General features: G+C 49.1%; 3 protein-coding genes across 8 annotated transcripts in view; 2 read left to right on the plus strand and 1 right to left on the minus strand.

The window, feature by feature from the left end:
- The first annotated feature begins 323 nt into the window (after positions 1-323).
- Positions 324-9,938, plus strand: LOC118505692 (RNA polymerase II-associated protein 1). The gene is made up of 7 exons (XM_036041831.1): positions 324-2,302; positions 2,382-2,464; positions 7,650-7,935; positions 8,048-8,205; positions 8,299-8,911; positions 8,991-9,557; positions 9,667-9,938. Exons 1-7 carry the CDS (start codon positions 413-415, stop codon positions 9,877-9,879), a joined length of 3,810 nt encoding a protein of 1,269 aa, XP_035897724.1. The 5' UTR covers positions 324-412; the 3' UTR covers positions 9,880-9,938.
- On the minus strand, positions 2,998-5,172 carry LOC118505693 (general odorant-binding protein 69a). Its single transcript, XM_036041832.1, has 3 exons — positions 4,966-5,172; positions 3,381-3,657; positions 2,998-3,307 (listed from the first exon to the last, which is right to left on the minus strand). The coding sequence occupies exons 1-3, from the start codon at positions 5,026-5,028 to the stop codon at positions 3,207-3,209; spliced, it is 441 nt and encodes a 146-aa protein (XP_035897725.1). The 5' UTR covers positions 5,029-5,172; the 3' UTR covers positions 2,998-3,206.
- A 5,539-nt stretch (positions 9,939-15,477) lies between the features above and the next one.
- LOC118505695 (bumetanide-sensitive sodium-(potassium)-chloride cotransporter) overlaps positions 15,478-21,658 on the plus strand; it is a 29,079-nt gene continuing 22,898 nt past the window's right edge. For 3 of the 6 annotated variants that reach the window (XM_036041835.1, XM_036041839.1, XM_036041840.1), the window contains exons 1-2: positions 15,478-15,612; positions 17,578-17,884. The gene's annotated coding sequence lies outside the window, so the exon portion shown is untranslated. The remainder of the gene's footprint in view (positions 15,613-17,577; positions 17,885-21,658) is intronic. The other 3 variants (XM_036041837.1, XM_036041836.1, XM_036041838.1) reach the window with 3 other exon arrangements.

Consider the following 21,658-nt stretch of genomic DNA (forward strand, 5'->3'; position numbering starts at 1 on the left):
CCTCGTCTCTCGCTTTCCTGACGTTGCTTCTTCTTCTGCTTCTTCTTCATACTTCACGTTCGTTCAGTTCGATTCGGTCGATGAAAATAAAATTTCACGAAACAAATTTAGATTTACTAAAATGTTTCGTAATGTTATGGAAACGATAATTTTATTTTCAAAACTAATTTTTTCTTGTTATAAAGTACTTTTTGCTTTTTTTTATTTTAATCTTAATTGTAAATTCTGAATTAAAATTTGATTCGAAAAAAACATCGAAGAAACTTTAACGAAGAATCATGACCACCCCTCATTTAACGAAGATGTAAATGTCAAACGGTGTTTGTTTTGTGATGTGCGCGGATCGCGCGCAACTTGTAAACAATCGCAATCACAGTACGTACCGCGTTCGTGAAGGAAGATATTTTGCAGCATGATTAAAAGACCCACTAAGAAGGATAGTGAAAATGAGATCCTGCGCATGCAGCAGGAGTTTTACGCCGAGCAAAACCGGGACGTGAATTTCCAACCAGCAGCCAAAGTGGTACGGGTGCAGCGTGAGCCCGAGCAGCCGCTAAGCACCGGCAATGTACGGCAATCGGAATTTGCTAAGCGTCGAGCACAACGACTTCAAACAACGGTGGAGCCTGAGCCGGTGGAAAGTATGTGCACCGAGGGCGGCCCGGCGGAAGAAACGCCCGAAGAACCGTCCACAGAATCGTTGGTTATGGGAGAGGTCGTTGAACGGAATCCGGAGCAGATATTCCACGGTTCCGGTGGCACGCCGAGCGATGGTTCTTTCCCCAGGACGCTACACATTACGACGTATCCGGGCGCAGTAAAACCGAAGGCGAATGAACCGAGGAAAAGCATTTTCGCTCAAATGGTTTCGAAGGGAAAGGGCAACCCATCGCAGCCGACGCAATCGACGGAACGCAAGGACAAGATCGAGTTTGAGGAAGCAACGGGCAGTGCGCTACTCGAAGGATGGGATGCGACGGCGATTCATAACGAAAACTTGCGCAAACTGAACCAAATGTCGGTGGAGGAAATCAGCAAGGAGCGAAACCACCTGTTGAGCACGCTCGATCCGAAGCTAGTTAAGTTCCTGAAGGCGCGCAAAAAGCCCAATACTGCGGTGCGTAATGAACCACTGCATGAGAGGCAAGGTACCGAGAGCGGTAAATGTTCCCCGAATCCCGATATCCTCCCGGCCGGTATGGAAGTGTTGAAGGAAAAGGGATCCGAACAGTGGATAAACTTCGACGTACTGGAACCGGAGAAGCTCGAGTGGACGAAAGACATTGAGCGCAGCGTGAAGGAACTCAAACCAGGCGAATCGTATGAGGCCCGTTTCGATTGGAAGGGTGTTTTGCAGCCGTACGTTGCAGCAACCTCCCATCCTCAGCAGACAGACGATCGAGAGCTGTATCTCCACGGTGAAGATGCCCAGCGGCCCGGGTACACCCTGCAGGAACTGTTCCGTTTAGCTCGCTCGAACGTACTGCAGCAGCGCATTTCCGCGCTCGGGGCCATCGCCGGTATGCTAAACATTGTGAACCAAGGTTTCTACGACGGCGTCCTAGAGCTTCCCGTGTCGAAGGTGTTCTTCTTTCTGCGATTTGCGCTCGACGAAAACACACCGTCCGTGGTGGAGGTGGCGTCCCGAGCATTGGCCAGCCTGTTCTACAACGACACGGACGAGATTCTGCTCGATACCGTGTTCGATTCGGAGTACGGTATGGTGCAACCGGAGCTGGCGCTAAACATCACCCACAGCCACGAAGAGGAACGATTGCAACAGCAGCAACGCATGGAGGCAGGCTTCGGGGCCATGAATCTGACCGGCGATGGTTCGCGCACAGCACGCAAAGCACACTTCAAAGCGCACCTACCCGATCCGGACGATCCGGACGATGTGCACAATCGCGAAACGATGAACGATTTCCATCTGGCCGAAACGGATCTCGTCGAGTGTTTGGCGCGCACGAACATTCTCGAGCGCATCCGGTACATTTTGTTCGCGATGAAGCCCGAGGGGGCAACGGTCATTAATTGCACCAAGATACTGATTCGATTGGCACGCACCGGTGAACCGCTGGCGTTGAAGATTGCAACGAACGAAGCGCTGATCGGGGGTTTGGTGAAAAACTATCTCACCTCCATCGAACGCAACGAACGGGAGCATCAACCACAGCACGTGGTGTTGAAGTTGGTGCGCATCCTGTGCGGATATGGGCGAGGTTTCTACCAGCAGCATCTGGGCCGCTTCCACGTGGTGAACCTCGCGAAGCGGTACGTCTTCAGCAGAAAGGATATCGATGTGAGTGTAGCTACTGGAAGGAGAGGTGAAGCAGCAAGCAAGGGTTGGTCGTTGTATCAAAGCGGTTGTTTCGTTCCAGGTGCACATGATTCAAACACAGATGGAAGCATTCCGATTTTTCCGTTTGCTGTTGCAATGCAATCCGGACGCTGATTTGTACAAGTAAGTGGTCCTGATCACATGCTTTAACATCTTCACTCTTGTGGAAAGTTTGTACTGGGAGTCACGACTAGGATCCGAACAACCGATAGCATTGGTGGACTTGTGGTGATTTTTTACACATCGTTTCTCTTCCGCTCCTTTGGCCCTACTACAACCTCGAGAGGTCTCGGCCGGCCATTTCTGGTTTTCTGTGACTTGGTTGGACCCGTACCTGAATAGTCAACATTGCGTACGGTAACGACCGCCATGGTCCTAGTCCACCAAGCTTTAGCTCTAGGAACCCCTGAAAGACGGTTCTACATCTTCGATTCGGTTTAACGGAGTATGTAGAATGTCCTTCTAGATACTCACACCTCACCTGAGAAACGTCTGACCCTTCATCTTCGAGACCAACATTTATGCAACTGATTATCGATACTTTCATCCAGCGGAAATTCCAGCTATCGAGTTACACTGGTTCCAATGAACCGAGTCTGTAAATGGGCTCTTTCCCAGGAAGTAATCGTATTACTGGTTTCAAGGATAAAAGTGAATATTTCTCAAGTACTCTCGAAGTATATTTCCATTTTGAGCTAAATCCTCTTATTAATATCGGTCCTGTACACGTACGGCTGCCCTTAATTGTTAGGTTAAAACGCGTCACGTTTTCCATCCAAGTCTTAACCGAAATCCGTATGCTGAAACTGTACCTTTGGTGCTGCGAGTGCCAGTTGATGTAGGTAGGTAAAGCCGATTGCCCCATTTATTCTATCACCAGCAGGTGACAAAACTTGATCACCTCATCGTGCGCGTTGAAGTAACATTTGACCGTTTCGTAGGCGGTGTCACACTTGTCCGGCGTTACTGCAAGCGTACGACAAGCGGGTGTTAAGCCTGCTGGCGAAAAGGTTGTGATTGCGAGTGTGGCCACCCTTACCGATGTGGCTGCATGCGCGTGTGAGCTGGTTGACCGCATCCTTCACGTCGTCCGGGATGATGTACAGCAGCCGGTCGAGCAGGATGCGCCCCGTACCCTCCTCGATCACGTCGATCTTGTCGAACAGACAGTGGATGTAGCACTTGACGGCCGGGTCGCTGTGCACCGTCCCGTCCATACATTGGCGCAACAGTTCCTCCGATGCGCCCGACTCGGCCACACAGAGCTCGTGCAACATTTTGGCCGGCTTCTTGTACCGGTCCGGTATTTCGAACGCCTGGCGGCGGGTGAGGTGAAGTAGAACAAAAAAAAAATGGAAGAATTTGAGAGACTACTAGGAAAAGCGGCTAACCATTGCCAGGAACCAGATGTCACCGAAAGTTCGCCAAAGGAAGGGAAAAATTGAAGCTCTGTTAGACATTGCTAGCCCGTATGCAGGTCAGCTGTGGTGAAGAAACGAACTGCAGGAACCACGAAATCGGCTTTAAATGAAGTGCAAAATGTGGCACGGTAACACACACACAGACACACACCATTTGCATTACACTTTTAGATTGTTGGGAAGGGAACGGAAAACTTTACACCAACATGAACCATTAGTTTGCCGTTTGTTTTGCAGGGACCAATCACCAGCGCAAAAACCCCGAACACTCGGTACCACTCGTGCTCAAATTCAATCGAATCGAAGGATCGAACTGAAAACGCACGGGCAGTTGGCGCAAAAACGGGACAGTATTATGACGGCAGAGAACTCGGCAGGACACATGGTTCATGTGTCATGTGTACAAACAAAAAACTTTTTCTCCCCGGTTCAATCTGGTGGAAAGAGACAGAGGGGGACGAGTGTTCTGTGTTCCGAAAAGTTTTTCGGATAACATACGAGCCAGAGCACCCTACGACCCTACGGTGAGGCTTCAACGGACCGGATAAAGTGTAGAAAGCTCATTACTGCAGCACGCCACCGCCGATCCACCCGGTTCCGATCCGGAAGAGCTGATTCGAGGGAAAAAGGCGTACAGATTCTTAAGAAATTCATCCTCCACAGCGATGATGTTTTTGCCTACCAATTACATCCGATTTGCTATTCGAACACACACACACACACACGGCCGAGATAGCGGAAAGCCGTTCCAGGGAAAAACTGACGAAGTCTCACCCTGGTTTTGATTAACATGTTGTTGTTGTTCCGCAAAAAAAAAAACGAAACCTATCCCACCCAATCAGTAATGATGAAGTTAGGGCCGACGGCCGCAAAGTTTTCCGTTCCGAGGCGTTGAATTTTTATTTTTGAACGCGTGGCACCGAAAAATTCATACCGCCTTTCTATGAAGGCCAGCCTAGGCTGACAGGCGGGGGGAACGTCAAGGCATGATTTGCATACCGGAGACTGGGAGAAACATTCTTTTGATGCGTAATCGCGTCATGCTCTGGTGCACGAGATGCGACACAGATAGGGGAAAGTTTTGGCAAATCTCTGTTCTGCTCAACTTTCAACCCTTCCCCCCTCAGCAAGACACGTGGGACACGAGACAACACTAATCGTATGCAAACAGCGTACACTATGCCGCGTGCTTATCAAACTTACGGCCGAAAGCACAATGTAAAACGTCAGGAGGGCGGTGCAGGTGACGATCGCCGCTTTGCTCATGTTTGTTCGTCACCGAAAAACTGTTTCTCTCTTCTGCTGCTGCTATCGAATTCACAACTCACTATGTACACTTCCGGCGAGTTCCGTTTGCCATCGGCGGCATGATCCGATTCGACAACAGACCGGCCGTGTTGTTGTACCACCGTTGTATCGCTTCATCTGTCTGACGATGGTTGGTTTTATACGGTGCCATTGCTTCCGGTACACCGGAATCCTGCACATCATCACCGCGAGAGTGCAACTAATGCTGACTCTTCGAACGAGCTGCTCGGAGCCCGATTCCCTCTGGGGGCGATTTAAATTTTGAACGTCCGTAACGCATCACTTGCCTATCAACAGGCGCTTTCACACTTGCTTTGGTGTATTCATTTCAATGCCAGTCTCAATTCACACGTGCGATTGTACAATTAAGCTTTTCCAACTTCTTGTGGCACAACAATCAATAATCATTACCATCATTACCCGTTACTTACGGAAGGGTCAAGGGACCATCCACGCAACTGCCGGTGCTTGGGAGCTATGCAAGATCATACCCAGGTCGGTAACGATTACAATGCTCAATTGAATATTGATTAGAAAGTTGCGGTTTCATTGAGATGACTTCGTTACAATATCGTACGTAATAACAGTGGACGCGATGGGTGTAATTTGCATAAAGCTGCCACCCCTCCCCCCCCCCCTCCTTTTCTGTCTGTCTCTCGCAACGATAAATCACGATGTAAACCCCCAACTCCCGGGCAGGTTGTGGCGTGGCGGCCGCGTGTGCCATCGACAATTCATTACGCGACAGCATTCGGTACGGAATAGTAAAATTGGTTGCCGATATCGCGGAGGTGCGGTGAGTGTATTGATTACGTGATAGTGTTCGCGTAATGTTGAGAGGGCATTTCAGCTTTGGTGGCAAACAGGATGAAATGATGTTATGAAGAGACTTTTGACTTTTGTTTTGTACTGTATTTATAACAGTAGTTTAGTAAAGGATCCTGCGACAAAGGACGAAGGTAAGAGTGGATGAAGAGTTTGAGGTCTAGCCAGCAAGATAGGGGGACCTTACGATAGGAGGGAAGGTTCACGTGGGTTTACCTGGGAAAACCAAAACTAAGCGATCAGCGAGAAGACGTGTGAACTTGTGATGAACCCGCTCCAATTTGGCAGTTCCAGAGATTCATGAAACCTAGAGAAGGGTTAGCGCACTGTGGATCTCCATATGAAGCTCAGGGAGTCGCATCGGGAGATCGACAGACAACATGTTGAATTTCTTAGGACACAGACAGATTGGACTACAGACACAGACTCTTGGAGCAACACCCAATGGAGCAGGACATTTTGGAGAGATGACAACATCGAGAAAGATTTTGAGAAAATATTTCCCCGAGGATCGCCAGATAAGACCAGAGAAGCCATCCTGAATTCTAACTTGATAGATTCTTCCAACGTAGAATAATATACTGCTATCCCATTCTCTCTTCGGGCGGTCCGGTGGCCGACCGCGGCGCCGGTGTTCATACGGCAGGGCCGGGATTCAAATCCCATCCAGACCGCCTCCTCCCCGTACGTAAGGCTGACTACTTTTCTACGGGTAAAATCATGTCACAGAAAGCCCGAAATGACAGGCCGAGACCTTTCAAGGTTGAAGTGCCAAGGAAGAAGACTCTAGTTTGACGAGCAATATGACATTCGAAATACCAACCAGAGCTGCCATTAATTAGGGGCGGCCCGGTGGTGGTATATGCGACATCGGCCAATTCCATCTGAGCCATTCTCTCACAGTGAGGGCTGACTATCCAACCATGCGGTATCAATAAGGCTTACTAGGCCAGAAATGGCAGGAATGACCTTAAGAGGTCGTCAGGCCAAGCAAGATTGAAGAGTTGCTATTAATGAGTGTAGACCGCACCTATTTGGTGGACATCGGATAAGAACGCAAGATTTCCATATTTTGAGTAAGATACCCTTGACGAAGGAAGGACAATGGAGGAGCCGCTACAATGACGAGCTCTACGAGCTGTACGATGATCTTACCATCGTGCAGCGAATTAGACTCGCCAGGTTCCGGTGGGCTGGACACGTCATGAGAATGACACCGGACGCACCCAGCTCGTAAAGTCCTTTTAGGTCAGAGGAGGCGTGTTAGGCCCAAATTGAGATGGAGTGATGGCGTTGATGCGTCCGCCAGAACGGCCGGGATAACGGATTGGCAGACGACGGCGCTGAACCGTGATCGGTATCGAGGATTGTTGCAGCAGGCCAAGACCGCAAAGCGGTTGTAGCGCCTGATAAGTAAGTAAGTATCCTTGACGAAGGATGTCATGAAAATGGGGCTTAAGATTCAGTTTAAATTTAGAAACAAGCGGAAATTACATGAACAGGAAGTGTAAGCTGAAGATAGCTGAGGATTGGCAAAGAATCCTTGCCTGAACAAGCGCGAATACATTCGAGTTAGACAAGTCAAACATCAGATGGCTACACCATAATAAAGTAATGTTTTCACGGTTGTTCCTTGCGATTGCATTGGAACGGAAGTGATGAGCAACCCCAGTTTGTGGCTTGTCGCCCCATTAAGCTTGGAGATTCCTTTCATTAGCCTCCCCCCTTCTTTGGCTCCATTTTTCTTCCCCCAGCGAACTTTGGCCCGCCCTGTGCTACCTGCTCGAGTGGCACTATCAGCATCTCATTTTCGACGAGAATGGCCCATTTATCATCCGCCAGCACGCTGTCGCCTTGTTAGCCCTAATTGGACCCGGGTTGCAGCAGCAGCAGCAGCAGCAGCAGAAGCAACAGGATGCAGCAGCAGCAGCTTCCTGCGGTGCAAGTGCGCCCGGTCAGCAGCACCGGCAGCTCTGCGAAAAGCTGTTCGCTTGCTGCTCGAAATGGTTCACGACGGCCGAACGCAACGGTGCTAACGAGGTAATTAATTATCCCCTCATTGCAATAATAAAACCGAGTGTGACGTTCGGTGTTAAGTCATACCGCTGCTTCCCCCGTTTGTCTTACGTTGCTTCTTTCTTATTCGTTGCAGTTCTCACAGAAGATGCTGCTGGCGGGATGTTTGTGGACGGTGGGCCGAGCCCGTGCGGCCGTCGTCGGGATGGAACCGTACACGGCGGCGTTCCTGACGAAATATCTTACTCCATTTGTTCGCAGCGGACGGTTCGGTGAAATCATCCAAACGCTAAGGTACTGACGCCACACGCTATGGCGCCCGTTTCGAATAACAAACAAAATGGCACTGACATGCTTTTGCAATATATTTCCCCGAAAATCTACCAGCTCATCGTCCCTGGTGCTGACGCACTTTGAAGACCGGACGGCGTATGGGATTGCTTCCTTGCCGTCGCTGGGCGCCGTACAGGTGCGCCGTTACCAAACCGTTCCGACACTAATTGTGACGAGCAGCTATCCCGTGCTTCTGCTCCACGCGCTGCTCAGGCTGCTGCTGCCGGACGACGGTCATTGTGCGGCTGAGCTGAAGGAGCTCGTTTTCAGCAGCGCTTCCCATCGCCATTACTTGCAGACAGTGTGCGCACGGACGCGCTCATCCGACGGTGCTGTTAGTTTGATTGGAAATTGGTTTGTCCAGACGATCGAACAGCGTTATCTACTGGACGTGCTGCAACTGGAGAATGGTGCCGGTGGCCGCGAATCCCGTACCACTGCGCTCGAAGAATCTCCATCCAAAACGAATGCTCTTCAGCTCGCTTTCTTCCTAACGTACTCACTCAGTGAAGCGTTCTATCCTGCGCTGGTAAAACTGTTTGATGATATCATCTTCCTTCCCGGGTCCTATAACGGGACGGTCGAACAGCTGGGTGTAACCGGGGCGGACATGCAACGATGGAAGCTTAACTACAAACTACTCGCCCAAAAAGCGATACAGAATGAGGTAAGCTTACTGCGAGGGGAATGAATTTCAATCAAAATTTACCGCGCTAACCCATCGGTTGCGTGTTGTGCCGCAACAGGTCAATCTTGCCCCGGACCGTCGGGATGGATTTACGGTGACGGAATGGAAACGGCCGCTCCTGCAGCGCACCTGGCCCTACAGTCCGCTCTATCTGATGGTGGATAAGCTGGAGCGGGGCACACCGAAGCTTGAGCTACTTACCGAAACCGCCATCATCAGCACGGGGCTACGGTTTGCGGAGCTTGTCGAAGCGTCCGGCATCTCGCTGGCCACGCCAACCGAACGGCTCATGTATCTGATGGCCGCTTTCCTTGGGCCCGACTCGAAGTTCCTCGAGCCGGATCTGTCGGCGCTGATTGAACGGCGGCTCGCGGCCCTTCGAAACGAGACCGCGCCCGGCGACAATGTGTTTGATTTCGAAAGGGCAAAAATCGAGAACCGTAAAAGCTACTACGGGCTGTACCAGTTGGCGCTGGATGTGTTTCAAAGCTCGAGCTACGGTCACGGCGGGTTCGGGTGTCTTCTGATGGCACCGCTGGCACAACGGTACGATGTCCGCTGGCGCAATATGGTGTGGTCGGAGTATGTGGCCGTGCTACGATTTATCACCTGCGAGGAGCATGAGGTAAGTGGGGGGCGGGGGGGGGGGGGAGTATCGATTTGATTAGCCCGAGGTTCACCCGGCACGGTTGCTCTTGCTTTGTTTTCTTTCCGATCCCTGGGCGGGTGGGTAGCTGTTTGGTGCGCTGGCACAGTATCTCGAGCCGGTCGAGACTGACAGCGTGCTGTTACGGTCGTACGGGCAGACACTCAACTCGAACCTGCTACGGCCGGGATCGATACCGCATCGGATAGCTCATCACCACCTACAGGCGTACCGGGCCGCGAAGGTGAAAGTGATGCCGGCAAGGACAGCCGGAGAACCGGAGGACGGGATGCTGCACTAATGAAAGGAAGCGGCGAAAGCATCGGGTGTGATAAATAAAGCGCCAATTGCGAGCTAGTTTGTTAGCTTTGTGCGATTGGGATCGGAAGGCGTAGTGATTTTATCACAACTTCGGCAACTTGCGGAGCCCTGTTGTGGGGTGTGCCGGTCGAGTGACAGGTAAGCTTTAATGGAACCAAGGACCGGGATAGTTTCGGTGGAGAAGCGTAACATCATCACAGTCATCGTGGTTCGTTGCACTGGTAATGCCCGATAAATCTCGTACGGCTAATATCGGGAGGTGAAAGTCGAGGAGGACATAAGATTAATTTATAAATTGACGCAGGCGATGGTTAGCCTTTTTCTTGGGATATCCTTAAGAGAATATATATTTTGGTATGGCGAGAATTTTCCAGGGGACTCGATCGTTGTCTAGAATTCAATAAGAGGTATATTGAAAACTTTTAGAAAACCTGGTTCGATTGTCTGGCGACCTAGCTTTAACTCCGGCTGATGACAGATCTGATAAGACACCGAGCATACCCGGAAGGTAACTCTAAAAACCGTAACCGTCTCAAAGCGGACGAGTCCAGCGATGGCTACTGTCCAGCATGAACGCTGATTTCTCGCATCCAATTCTCGTTCACATAATCTACCTGTTACACACCTGAACACCGATACAGCTCCGAATATCTGCCAGCCGAAACAGATTCGAAACAGCTTTAAATATCAGTAGCTGGTTTCAACTGGGTCTTATCTCAATTTTCACCACACCGTACAGTGTGGCCCATTTGGCGACAAAGTGTATGTTCGCCATCAGCTTAATGTGGAGCACTCAGCCCCGCATGACCGCTCGCACCCGATAATGGTTCTCCAGGTCCCAGTCACCAGATGCGATTGCGACACACCCGTACGTGAGCTTTCACGCTACGGTCACGGGAGCACACGTGGAACGCGAAAAGCACGCGCGCGTTCGAACTCACCGAGCCGTGAAGCATTCCGTGGCATTCCGAAGGATGAAATTTCGCATTGCCGCCGCAGTATATCCAACGTTACACACTAAATCCCGCCAACGCTCGTCGGTTGAGTGACTTTAGACCGTACACTTTGGTGGCAATGTTCCCCGTCGCCCTTTTCACACCTTCGAGCGGCTTCGGTGTGTTTTTCTTTTACTGCTGCTAGATATTGTTCTTGGCCAAAACACTTGACGAGATGGTGGCAGCATCGAAAGAGGAACCAAGACCGAGGATAATGCCGGTCCGGATGTGAAAGTAAAGTTGTGGGAGCGATTTTCGGTACGAGGCAGGCGGACCAAACACACACACACACACACACACCAGGATCTGCAGACATCCTCGGGCGAAGAAGGATGAATCGAATAGAAAGTGTCATGGCATGCTTTGAATAAAAATAGGTACGAGCGCTACCGGGGGGAGGGCCTTCGTTCGTTCGGTACGGGGATAATTTAATTTAAAGATTAAATGTCTGGAACCAAACGGTGCACCACAATCCGGTCGGCGTGTTCCGATTGAAAGACAATCCGCACAACCTATATCTGGGGTGGGATTGAGGCGTATAAGGATGGAGAGGCAATGAAGCGTTACGAGTAAATGCGACGGAATTTACGATGGGAAACCCACCGAATAGAAAGTTGGCCCCCGGGTTTTTGCTTGCTCCCTGTGTGGAGCACGCGTGTGGCATGATTCAATCAAAAGAAAAGTTGAACAAACACAAACACTTCATATAGGACAGTGAGCATTCAGCACCCAATAATCGATCATTCAATCAGGCATCCATAATGGATAATTATTCCGCCTAATGAGAATACATCGAGGAACAATATGTGTGACGCGTCTGACAGACAAACAGACCGTTTGCGGCAGAGGATCGACGTGGTGGCGTTTCGAACATTCGAACAATTAATTATCATCAATTGGCGCTAACGTGTGTGTGTGTGTGCTCTCTTCAAACGATGAATGACACAAAACCGGTCCGAGATGACCGTACCCCGACTCCTGCGCTGTTCGGTGCTTCAAAATCATCAATGGCGATGACTCAGATGTCGCCAAAAGGGGTCAGGTGGCGCTAAGGGTTAAGTGTTTAATATGATATACTAGACTCGTCATCACCAATAGGAAGGCCCGAATGGATGGCTGGTGAATTAGTCGTGGCGGAATTTAACACCACCAGTTACGCGGCCAGTGTCTTCGACTCGAGTAGGGGGTACGGGGGTTCGTTACCACCATGCGTCTTATGTTTTGCGCTCATTTCTCGTGGCTTGATGAAGTGAAGAGATCTTCGCAGGTGAAGATGGTGTGCTTTAGCGGGAATTAGCGAACCGAAAGCAACATTCGTGTCAATACCATGCGCCATCCCAGGTGTGCCGTAAACATGGCCCTTCAACGCCCCTCACTCCCCAAAAAGAACTCGGCGAAGTGTTCGCTCTCTAAACGCGGCTTCTGTTTATTTGATTTACACGTTACGGCTGGCACCAGATTTCGCTGCTATTTTTGCACATCAAAGCATGGGATTGAATTTAATTTAATACCGGTGAGCTTTTAATTTTGAACTCACTGGGGAGGGAGGTATTTTTGTCTTCTTTCAGTGCTGGTAAGAGTACGTACTTCACTGGTTGTTTTTTTACTGCATATTTCGTGGAGTTTAATCCTCATCAGCTTCTTGGAACACCACCTGACACTACTGAATGAGTGCGCGTAGGATTAATTAATCTGGACGAGCTTTTGTTGCCCCAAGTTTTGGACTGGATGCTCCGGACGGGATTAAAAAAAAGGAACTGCTGTGAGAAAATAAAAGCTAGCCTCCCTCGTGTTGTGCACAAAATGCCTCACAACATGGGAATTAAAGCCTTCCCTGACGTCACATGCCGGCACATGTAGCCAATTGACTTCACGCGCACACGTGCTCGCCTGCCGAAAGGAGAATGGTGATGATGATGATGGTGCGTGTCAGTATCGGATTTCCCCCATCTGGGTGCCCTGATGCCCACTACCCCCGGACATTTGGTGAATTTATTACAATTCTCTCCAGAGCCACGGTGCTGGACGTCACCATCAGCAAGGATGCGTCAGAAATAGTCCATCCTTCGCACAAAAATGTTGCTAATTAATCATCATCAAGTGGAGCTGGGCCTTTCCACAGCCACAGGAATTGGGAAGGTTAGCCACAAAGCTCCCATCATCTCCACATCATCATCACCATCATGACCAACATCCAGCCGCCGGTTCACGAATCGATTTTCTGCCAACGGAACCCACCGTCCCACCGGTTGGTGGGATGCGGTGGCGCGAGTCAATGAAGTCACGTGCCACGTCCGTCGTCTGACTGCTCGGCTTCAGCCTTTGCGGGAAGAGTTGAGAAGACGGATAGTTGGGTACGCATTCGAGGCCGTCTCACGTTGGCTTAAACCACCGCCAGCAGCAGCAGCAGCAGCAGCAGCTGGTGTAGGTCGTTCGGGGCCGGCTTTCTGGGTAGCCGAGAATCAAGAATGATGTAACTGTACACGGAGCTCCAGCTGCTGGAGCATGCACACCGAAAGAGCTGGAGCGTGAAAATACTAACACTGTGGATGCATTTTTCACGCTGAGTGCACTTTTAATAGTTCCCCCGTTGACCGTGATACACGGACAGAGCTGGAGCCGAGTCGATGATAAGATGAAAGAATGAAAAATGGAGAGAGGCAGCCAGAGAGCGAACACACAGTGATTGATGTTTTTTTGGGGCTTTGCGTTGGATTCTGCACAGAAGTGAGTCAGAACTTTTTAATTTGAAAATCCCTTTATGTTTTTTTAGAACACTTTTAGTACACGCGGAAGGCCCAAAGTGGAAAGTGAGCCTGAAAGTATGCAGCACGCACGACACATCCTTTCAAAAGAATTAATTCAAAATGTTCCAAACACGTGGAGCGTTCTTAGCGATTTAATTGTACGATAGAATCTTGTTCTCTAATCTCGGAACAAACTTATCTTCAGCGGTTTACTCACCTTACAATAAAAGCATCGTTTGCTCAGTGCTGACGAATGCCTGCCATAATCGAGCAACACGAGATAAGTTTTGCTTTACTCACGCCAGATTCATTCAAGGCAAGGCAGGAAGTGGTCATAAAATGGGCCTTCACCTTGCCACTGCTGCCGTCCGTAAGCTGAGCCGTGAACGGTGTGATGTAAATGTGTTATGCTCCCTTGGAAGTAGAAGTTTTTCGAAAGACAAAGATAAGACACATCGGAACTTTGATGCGGTGCGGTCGCCCTATCTCTTAAGGGGGCATAATTTTTGCCTGCCGAATGTGAAACGGAATACATTAAAAGGTGAAACTCGTTTGGTATGCGACAAAGGGGCAACGGTATCGCCAAAAACGTTTCGATCGGGCTTTGGGTCACGATTCATTCAATCACACCGGAAAGCCAATGTCGGTATGTTTGTTTTGCTCGTGCTTTTTCGTAGCGTTGTTTTTCAGCTCCATCTCCGCTCCACCGGCGGTCACCTGGCAGCACCTCTGGCGGTAGAGTGACATCACAATTAATTATTGCCCCTTCTGGTGCGCCGGTGTTCCTCATAGCATCCTCACACTCGACGATTAGATGAATCAATTTACATACAATTCCAATGCGGCCGATCGCGCTTGAACGCCGCCACTTGCCAAGACATTATGCAGAAACGTATCGGCGTTCGGCACGGTTTTGCTCAATGAAGCGTGCTCAAGCGGGGCGAGAGCTCATCCGTCAATTCGGATTATTTATCACATGACACGATCGCTTTGCACGTGCATGTAGGGTAAAGTTGTGGGGGAGGGGCAATTGGTCGGAAATTTTGAGGAAGAATGTTCCTTTCGAGAAGGTTTAAGCTGTAGCGACCAGCTGACGCCAGGAAACCGGAAGCAGTACTTGCAGTAACAGTGCCCTGAGCAGTTCGCTAATGAAAGGATAGGTGAGAGCAACGTTAGTTTTGTGTGTCAGAGGACTTTGAGTAAGCTTGTTTGATTTAGGAAATATCAAATATAACATTCGCAACATTCGCTCGGACTGAGTCATCAGAACCAGGCAAACCACCCAGCCAAGGAAGCCAACAAAAATTGGCACGTCGAGTGCAAAAATCGTCCTTGCTTCTCTATCTCTTTCCCGCAGTGCGTTTGTGTGTTTGTAATAGCTGTTACCACGTTGAACGGTTGCTATGCAAAACCGGACGTCTTGCCAACCATCAGCATTAGTGTGAGTGCGTTTTTTAACCCGACCGGTTCCCTCTTTTTATTGCAAACACATTTGAATCGATTTGAGTACGAAGAAACAGGAACAAGTTTTGCAGTATCAAACAAAAAAAGGGAATGCAGAAGAAACGAGCCAAAAAAACGCAACGGAAGGGTTAAAATGCGTAATGCGCCGGAATATCTGCATGCATTGCGCGTTGTAAACAAATGGTCGCTGGAGCAGAGACCCTGCGAGAGAGCGCCCGAAAGAGAGAGAGAGAAATCTGACAGCTGTTGACGCATGGCAGAGAGCGAACCAGTGCACGTGAGAGAGTGAGAGCGCAAAAGAGCGGTTGTGCGATCCGCGTGTGCGCGGACGGCTTTCGGTGTATAAAACCACGGTTCCGCGGAATTGGCGGCTTTTGTCTAAGCGTGCCGTTCACCGACAGCAGCGGTTTCCCCGGACAGTGCGTCGTCCGACTTTTGGGCGCGATTTTGCACCGAAGCAATCTTCCTCAGCTTCCACAGGGTTGCCCTCACACACCCCTATTCGAGGTTAGTTTTGCGCGCGCGGTAATTGAGCATGACCGAGGCGAGTTGACAGTGAAATCCGCATCCGCGGGACAAATTTGCGTCAAAGTGTTCAAACAACCCAAACACACTATCAGCGTAGCGATGGAACAAAATGTAAATTACGGTGCCTCGTGTGTCTGCCCACCGATAAGTGTCAGTGCACCCCGGCGCGATTGCCAATGCCGTCCGTAATCTGATCATAATCTGTGAGCCTGCCAGAAGTCAAGAAATCACATCTTCCAAATGCTCCGCGGTCAGTGTGCTGTGTGTGTGTTTGTGTTTGTGTGGTGTATGTTGTAAAAGCCCTGTGGCTTTACAACTCGCGGAACGGAATCGAAGAATGGCCGATTATGAATGATGCTGCTCCCTGCGAAGCGACGGCAGAAAAACGGGTTTTCTGCCACGGTTCAGGAGCCAGAGCGTCCAGAAAATGGGAATATGTGGGGATGATACTTGCTTCGCGGAGGGGTAGTATTTTGATCAAACTCATCGAACCAGTGCAAAAACCTCGGCGCCCGGGATGGTGTGGAATTAACGGAACTCCAGAAAGCTACACCGTGGTAGGGGCTTTAGGGGCCTTCGTTTATTTGTTTCGTACCAAAAAAAAATTGTTCGGTGAAAGTTATCCCGGTCGGGGATTCGAACATTCCGATTCGTCCAAGATCGTCCTAAAAAGAAATCTGACTTTAACATGCTAACATGACTGTTTTGGCTGCTTCCCCGATATCAAAGTGTGTGTCTCGAACTTTGGGGAGATAGAAGAAAAAAACCTACCCTTGTTCGAGGTAGCCACCGTGGCTTCCGGTTTTCCTCTTATACTATCCCCCAAATAAAAAACAAACCAATGGGCTTCACCTTGAGCAAGGAACCGATCCAGGATGTTCACGTATCCTCAGACCCAACTGTCATCCTGTTTTTGTTTTTGTTCGGCCCGACATTGCTGTTGTGTTTTGTTTGCCTTCTGACAGCTTTCCATGGTTTCCTTTGATGTCTCTACCTGTCTGTGCTCCGCCAATCCTACCAAAGTCTTCGGCAAAGGGCACAGTGAAAAGAGTTTTTGACCCAGGTCTTTTTTTGTAGTTGTTGTTGTGGTCGTTGTTGTTCCTACTTCCTTTGGGTAACCCCTTTTTGTTCGACTGTTTGAAGTATCCATTTTCGTCCATACGGAGTGGCCAAAAGGATTGGCTTGTATGTGCGATTAAAGCTAAAAATCCATTTCCCATGTGTTGTGTGTGTGTGTGTGTATCAGACGATAGAACAAGCGGAAGAATCCATAGAACATGTGCGCGGTGGGGTGAGTCATGTTTCGGGAAAGACCTAAAATTGGAACTCGCACTCGCGAGGGTGACAGTGAACCTCCCAAAACGGAACCTGAGAGGAACGCGTGTGTGAAGAAATTATGACGTTCATCGGTAGGCAATCAACCGGTATGCGAGCGGCTCTGTGTGTGTGTGTGAAGTTCCATTTCCGCTACGTAGACACATTATTTCCAACGCTCAGGAACCGCTGACGCCCGCCATCGGCGGATGATTCGTCGAGCGATTTAAATCAGGAGAACTGTTGGTGCGTGCTGTGTGAACTTCAGTGACTTGGATGGAAGTAGAACATAAGAACGCATAGCGCGATAGTGAAGATGATGATGATGTGTATGTGTGGGTCTGGATTTTGAATTCTTTTTTCCCATCCCCTTCCAACTCCGGGGGATCACCCTTCGAATACTTCCGAACGCGTGTTTCGAGTGTCTGACAAGGTCATGTGAGACGTGTATAAGCGCGTGTGTGCGGATTCTCGTTCCATTTGACCCTTTTACTGATCTACTCCGGGTGGTACTTCTTATGGGCTGCTGCTTTTTTTTTGCTTTCCTTTTCGACGATTTCTTATGCTCGAGACTTGTGTTTTATTTTTTTTCGATTTGTTGTTTGGTTTTTCTTCCCTATCTTCACAAAGGCCTCATTGCTTCGCGGATATAACAAGTGTTTGTTTAGCATTCTGTAACGCGGCTTTTTTTTTCCTTCGTTCGTTCAACTGCAAACCGATTTCCAAAATCCCGGTGATTAGTATCGAGCAAAAACACACGCGGCGGTGAATGTGCGGTGTATGGTGCGTATGATAATATTGACACAGTTTGGATTAAACACCCCTGCCCATTGAGAGCAGCCTCCCAGAGACATGTGCGTGTGGTGAGCAGATCCATTCTTCTGGTTGAAGCAACGGAAAGGAACCGAACGGCAACAGGAAAAAAAGCGATCTGTGTGTAAGTTTTACATCAATGGATGAGTTCTTAATTTTTTCCCCCCTTCCCATCTTCGGCCGGTCTGTCTGCCGATTCATAATGATCCAGGATTTGGGGTTCTATTGAAAGCCAACTTTTTATCGCCGCCACACAAACAAGACCTTTAGTAGAGGTCATGCGTGTTTTTTGTTGGTCGAACACGCGAATGAATAAAGTCGTGTGACGTCAGTCAGCGGCTGGAACCGACCGATTTCGATCTTTTTTTTCCCAAGATGTTGGACTATTTTTCCTGGTGGGTGAAAAAGTTAAACGTCAATGAATGGAAATCGAAACGATGGCACAATAAATCCACTCACTTTCTACCATGGAACGTGGAGCGGTGTTGTTTGTTTTGGAGGATGTTTTTCGCCCAAAATTTCTCCCGTTTGACTTCCGATGATTCCGGGTAGTGTGTGTGTGGAGGAAGGCTATTTTCATACAAGGATGTCCAGACTTTTCGTTCCATGCGATACCGTGGATGTGCGTTTGGATGAGCTTCGATATTTTCTTCGAGGGCGATTCCCGGAAATCGTATTCTGATGTTGGGCCTTAAAAACAAACATTCGGATGCCAACTTCAGCTGGTTTGCCTGATGAGGTTAAAGCGTATTGTAAGGAGCTTTAAAAGAACGTCTTAAAATTCTAGGCTGGACCCTTGGTTATAGAATTCTTGGATAGGGAATATCCTATCAAAACGAGCGAAAGAGGAAGAGACGCGGAGAGAGAAGAGTACTAGTTCTGTCTGAAAACTCAAGAACCGGTATCAAATCCCAATCGGACCTTTTTCCTGTGCTCAGGATCAAGTGATGGGAAAATAATATGACTGATGCTAGGAATATCGAAAACGAAAGAAAATTGCGCCGAAGAGTTCCTAAAAGCTCTCAAAAAGGGCATGAGAGGTTTGTGACCTTGTCGGTTTAAAATCTAGCACAGTTCTCGAGATTTCAAAATGAGTGAGTACAATTCTAGTTTCTTCCGAAGCACGCCAATAAAAGATATTGACAAATTGAACTGCAAAATCGGTTCAGTATTGGGTGCTCCAAAATTTCTTCAAAAAATCTCCCCCAAAGTTAGATGTCCACTCGAGTGCTCTTTTGTGCTAGACACGGTCCGTTTCTTTTATTTTATTCCTTGTTCCGGTTGCTAACGGTTCCGATCGGTGAAGAGAATAAAGCGAAACACAATGTATCTGAATGACCAATGAATCACACACACACACGCTCTTGTCGGTGGTCTCATCACGACCGGGCATGTGGTTTATGTCAACGTGCCTAGAACGATGCTTGCACAACGCATACCTTTGCAACACCACCTGCCATCATCGGGGCTTACGTCAGGCCCGCGAGTGTCCACGATTGTCATTCACCGCTTGTGACGCGATTGTTGTGTGTACAATTTTATGAGAGACTCAGCGCACTCCAGGCAACAGTGCAACCGCTGGTCAGCAATATTCCTACCGGTGATGATCCCAATCATCGATTTACACTTACTCTCCCCCCACCCGTGTACTTGCGCCGTGTGCAATAATTGTTTAATTGATGCTTCCTCGTGTGTCGGCTAGAAGGGTAACAGCGCACCGCCCGTATTAATCGCCAATAATGAGCTGGCAAACGCTTCCTTTGCCGGCCACTATCAGCTGGGTCGCTAATGATAGAAGCCCGAGAGGAATGAAATATTGCACATTAACCTTTCTGTTTCGTTGGGCAGGGTCTGTGATAAAATGCATCACTGCAGTTTAGATGCTGCTTGTATGACATTTTATCAGCGGCTCTTTTTTCAGAGGTTTTTTTTTGCTACTGCTCCCAGTGAACCACAGGCTGTACAATGCCTGGTAAGGGGCTTGTAAAAAAAATGAAACTACCATTAAAAGTTTGTTTTACGAGATACTTCATTAGACGGGGATTGTGGAAAAAGGTCAAAGTAAAATTTAATCGCTTCAACTTTAAATTTTGGCCACCACAAACCACCGTCCCAGGGTGCTTGCTGCCTTTTGGCGTTTGAAGCTTTGCCGCTAATTGGCGTAATTAAATTCAACAGCGTTTCGCCAAAATGGCCAAATCTTGGTGCTTGTTGTGGGGTGGGAGAGTGGTCTGCTGGACGAAGCTGGGGGACACTTTTAATGGAAGGGAATTTGCTAGAAATATTTTTGAGCTGTTGGACAGAATGGTAAGGTATTTTTAACTCGTTTAAAATCATACAAAAAATCCTATTGAATTAGTTAAAATATTCTTTCGCCCGGGGGACATTGGTGCGTGTTGGGCATTCGATTAAATCATCCTCTTATGCTGCAGGCGAACATTTGCCTCTCCAGAAGCGATAACAGGGCGCATATACACTCTCTTGCTACACATGCAAACCTTGGTCAATTTTTGTCCAGAAGTCGCTATGCGGTTGGACGCGGGTGCGTGTGCTCCCGTACCGAGAGGAGCGCTAATCGAGCACTAGACACGCGCGCGCGCGCACGTCCAACAATAAGTCCGGTGGCGAAGACCAAAGACAAAACGGCACGTTTCATTCGTGAACTTCTCGCGCTTAATTCGTCCGGGGTGACGATGACGGGCCGCCTAGCCTAGGGCGGCATCTGGATATCGCCGTCGCGAGCCGTCCATATCACCCCTTAGGCAAGCGAGAAAGGAAATTATCAATAAACGTAAATAAACCTGCCATACCTTCGGGGGTGCCATACGGGGCCGGGGGGGATGCCTGCTGCTGCTGCTGCTACTGGACATTACGCCCGCGGGGTGATCTTGTGTCTTAGCGCGCGAGCATTGTGGTCAGGGTGGTACGGTTGACCGAGTATCAAAGGTTCTCGATGTAGGTCGAACCGAGGTCTCGCCTGCCAGCTGTTCTGGAGCTCAAACTGGAAGCTGTTAACATAACAGACGAAAGTGAAACATATCTTGTCAGGATGTATTACGAAACGTTGTCAACACAATGTCCCAAGAAGTATGTTTTCCCCCGGCCTCATTTGTGTTCTTTTCGGATTATCCCCACGGTAGGATGATCTTTCCGCTGATCCGTTTCCGATTTGGGCCCGATTACCGAACCGAAACAGCCAGTGGGAGGTAAGGTGCGGACTTGTGGTGGTGTAGCATTGGCATTCTTTAGCACTCAAAATCTCGAGCAAACTAGAGTAGACGACCGGCAGCACCACCACCAACCACCACCGGATGGAATGGCGGCTGGAAGGGAATTTGAAATTTAAATTTTCGTCTAACCAACTTAATGAACGGTCGCCGTAAGCTCGGCGGCGGCGGCGGCTCGAGGGTCGTTAGTTGTGGACTTAGGGAAAGATATCGTTCGCTTTTGAAGCTCCAACTTGAGACGGAGCGAGAGAAGGTCGTGACTGTTTAGTCGTTCCGGTTTTGGGAGTTGCGAACTTGGCGAAGGGCTGCTGCAGGGTGATTTGCTGTTCAGATTTATGATAATAATACGAAATCCGTTTATTGTTCCGTGAAGATATCGTCCCGAGGCAGTGCTCTGCCACTGTCCATGCGGTGGATGATTGGAGCCTTAAACTCTTCATGGAATGGGGCATCAACACCAAGCGCCACGGGTGTTAAAGCGTGCGATTAGGAAAAAATGAGTGTTGTCGGTTGACGTTCGAGACGTTGCGTCGGCCTGCTTCTGGAAGCGACACTTATTAGTAGCCTATTAATTTGTGTTTACTGGCTTATCTGCTTGCTGTCCTTTGAGGCCTGCGAAATCCACCCGGCCAACCGATTCCCCGTTATGGCTTTCCAATTAACAAAAGTTG

This window comes from Anopheles stephensi, chromosome 2, assembly GCF_013141755.1.
Source record: "Anopheles stephensi strain Indian chromosome 2, UCI_ANSTEP_V1.0, whole genome shotgun sequence".
Classification (NCBI taxonomy): Eukaryota; Metazoa; Arthropoda; class Insecta; order Diptera; family Culicidae; genus Anopheles; species Anopheles stephensi.